Here is a 3,395-nt window from a genome sequence, read left to right as displayed (position 1 = left end):
ACTTTGACTGTGTTAGAGAGAATAATTAATCATTAATTATGCTTGATTTGATTGTCTTGATCTAGGATAGGTAATTCATAGATTTATCATTCATAGTCCAATTCATGCTTATATCAATTTTGTGTCTTACTTGTGCTTTATCATTGCATGGTAATTCATAAATTGGAAAAACTAGGTATCAGATCATGATAACTAGTCACTTAATAAATTGGTAATCAGTCTAAGTTATCCATTAGAAATCAACCATATGAGAGGGGGAACTCAGAACTAAACAGAAGTACTCTTAAAAACTTGAATTAATAATCATTTTCTTTGCTTGCTTAGTTCCAATAGTTGATTAGTTGTTAGTTGATTGATTTAAGTTGATGATCTTGAAAAATCTGTAACTCCCCTCTTTTTAGTTGTTCTTTTTAGTTTAACTTTTAGTCGTTATTTATTAGCTAAATTCCGTACGTTGTGCTCAACACCCAACTAAATTTTCTATACTATAATTGGACTAGGTACACTATCTAAGTGCATTTTAACTAGTTAAGCCGGTTAGGTTTATAAATTTAAAATTAGTAGGTATAAATCCGCATATCAAGTTTTTGGTGCCGTTGTCGGGAAACGAATTATTTTAGTTTTAATTTAATTACTTTTAGTTAATTGATCCCTTTTGCGGTATAAAAACTGCAAAAAAGTTACCTTTCTGCATTATTTTTTTTTGTGTAACCAACTCAAATGACATGGTGAATTATTTGCCACGACGTGGGCACTGTTCGTTTATTATATTTTAGTTCATTTTTACGTTTTTCCTTTGTTTGTTTCAGTAATATATGACTAAGGGATCAAACTTTCTGATCGTGCCACGGGTTGAGGATCCCAAATCTGCGTTTCAGAAAAAGAAAGATAAAAAGGTCGATGGATTGAGTAGCACATTTCAATTGGAAAAGTCAAAATTTTTAATATAACTCTCGACAAGATAGGCACTGGATACGAACTGGAAAATGAGAGTGATTTAGAAGAAGTCAAAAGTGAAGTAGAAGAGATGGATAACATCACACCAATGACGATGAAGGAGTGCAAAGGGCGGATGCGTAATGACAATGGGCCGAGTCTCGTTCCACCAGAAATTCCCGCCATGATGAACTTTGAGCTCAATGGACATATTCCTTTTTTCGGGAAGGACCATAAAGACTTCTTTAGACACACAGATGAGGTGTTGGACATTGCAAACTACTTTAATGTTCCAAATGTTTCACAAGATGCAGTGCTACTAAGGATGCTTCCAACGACATTTACAAGAGCTGCTAAAGATTGGTTAAAGTCACTTGCACCTAGAACGATCACAACCTGGGCCAATATTCGCAATGCATTCATTGAACAATTCAACTCTCCTTCCAAGTTAGCCAAACTCAAGAAGAAAATAACAAACTTTCAATAAAACGATGGCGAATCTTTATACGAAGCTTGGGAGAGGTGTAAGGGAATGCTAAGGAATTTCCCTCAACACGACCTAAATGCGCAACAAGAAGTTTCGATCTCATATTATGGGATAAACGTGACCACGAGGCAACTCCTTGATTATTAAGAAACCATGACGAAGAAGGTTCCAACTACAATCAAGGCGTTAATATAAGTGTTTGCCAAGAATTCACGAGAATACCACAATCCGAGAGAAGATATTACAAGAGGCAAAGTGGGTGCAGACGGAGGAAACAAGAATTTAGCAGCGATGATGTCAAAGATAGATAATATGGATAGGAGGATTACCAAAATGGATCAATCTATACACGCCATACAAGTGGGATGTGACAAATACAATGGGGTGCATTTGAGTAAGGATTGCAGTTTGGATGAAAATGAAAATCGGAAGGCTCAAGTTTGTTATTCGAGTGGCGATAAATATGATGAAGATTGGAGAAATCCTAAGAAGAAGTGGCTGCCATATGATGAATACAAGAAGGCGAAAGAAGAGAAGTTTTGGCAAACATGTCATGGTTTTTATCAAAAGGAACAATCAGAACCCGAGAAGAAAATCGATTTTGAGTCATGGGTTGCACGATTTGTGGGTGCTTCTGAAAAGAGACACGATGCAACTGATTCTACCTTAAGAAAACAAAAAGCTTCCATCTTAAATATCGAGACTCAAGTCGGGAAATTGACCAAATGTTCACAAGCGATTACCACCTAACAAATTCGATCCAAAGTCATAACCTCATGTTATGGAAATCTCCACTGGTGATGGAGCCATTTTGGAGCCTTTTGTTATACTTGAAGAAGCAACAAACCATCCCGATCAACAGCTTGAAGGTGTAGAAGAAAACTCGAAGAACATGTCTTCCTAATTTACATGACGTGGTGACCATGATGTCACATTGTGGCCACTGGAAAATGGTGTTGATTCATCTTTTGTTTGACCTTATAAACCACCATTTCCATACCTGTCTTGAGCCAAACAGAACCCACAGAGGAGCTAGAGTAGAAGAAACTCATGGAACAAGTTTTATCCCTTTCTATTAACACACCTTTAATTAAAGCCATGGCTAAAATTCCTATATTTGGTAAGGATGTGATGAGAAATTGTAAGGATTTAGAGAAGGCATCTACCATTTTCCTTAATGAGAAATGTTCTACAACAGTCCTTGAAGGGTTGCCAAAGAAGATGGGAGATCCAGGGCATTTAACTTTGCCTTGCGAATTCGGTAATTCTACTAAAACAAATGCTTTAGCTGATTCGGGGGCTAGTATCAATCTAATTACTTACTCATTTTATAGGAAACTCGAATTGCCCAAATTGAAGAGCACGAGGATGACCATCCACATGACGGATCCTTCGATTACCTATTCTCATGGGATTATAGAAGACTTATTGGTGAAAGTCGGGAAATTTGTTTTTACGGTAGACTTTGTTGTGCTAGATATGAAAGAAGATGAAGACCTTCCCATAATCTTGGGAAGACCATTTCTAAGAACCGCTCGTGCTCTTATTGATATCCATGACTCCAAGATTACACTTAGAGTGGAAGATGAAGAAGTTACATTTGGAGTGAATCAAAAATAAAAAAACCAACAATATATGGATAAAGTATTATGTGTGAATGTTCAAATGATGTGGTGGAGAACAAAGAAGAAGTAGAAGATGTCACTGATCTAGAAGAAATAAAAAGAATGATGGAGGAAGAAATTATAGTTTGGGAACGCCCTAAATGAAAAGAAGATGTGAAGCTCACGAAGCCTCGAGCATCAACTACCATGATATTTGAAGTGTTTGCATTCACTACACCCAAGGTGAAAGTTAAGGAAACCATTATGGATGAAGTGTTTGGTGATAAAGAAGGGGAAAGCAATAGTGAAGAATTTGCACTTGATAAGGTGGATATGGAAGTAAAAGGACAACGAGAAGATGAAAAGAA

At 36.6% G+C, this 3,395-nt stretch overlaps 1 protein-coding gene and 1 non-coding gene across 2 annotated transcripts; one reads left to right on the top strand and one right to left on the bottom strand.

Moving 5' to 3' along the window:
• Positions 1 to 1,390: 1,390 nt before the first annotated feature.
• LOC145091137 (small nucleolar RNA R71) lies at positions 1,391 to 1,497 on the bottom strand. Its single transcript, XR_013702025.1, has one exon. It is a non-coding gene; the product is annotated as a small nucleolar RNA R71 (small nucleolar RNA).
• A 1,024-nt stretch (positions 1,498 to 2,521) lies between these two features.
• Positions 2,522 to 3,043, top strand: LOC145089172 (uncharacterized). The gene has a single exon (XM_079027649.1). It carries the CDS (start codon positions 2,522 to 2,524, stop codon positions 3,041 to 3,043), a length of 522 nt encoding a protein of 173 aa, XP_078883775.1.
• The last annotated feature ends 352 nt before the right edge of the window (positions 3,044 to 3,395 follow it).

The sequence above is a fragment of the Lactuca serriola genome, chromosome 2 (assembly GCF_051521515.1).
Source record: "Lactuca serriola cultivar US96UC23 chromosome 2, Lser_US96UC23_V15, whole genome shotgun sequence".
Lineage (NCBI taxonomy): Eukaryota > Viridiplantae > Streptophyta > Magnoliopsida > Asterales > Asteraceae > Lactuca > Lactuca serriola.
Note: the sequence above shows the minus strand (reverse complement) of the source record. Positions and strands in the feature narration are given on the sequence as shown.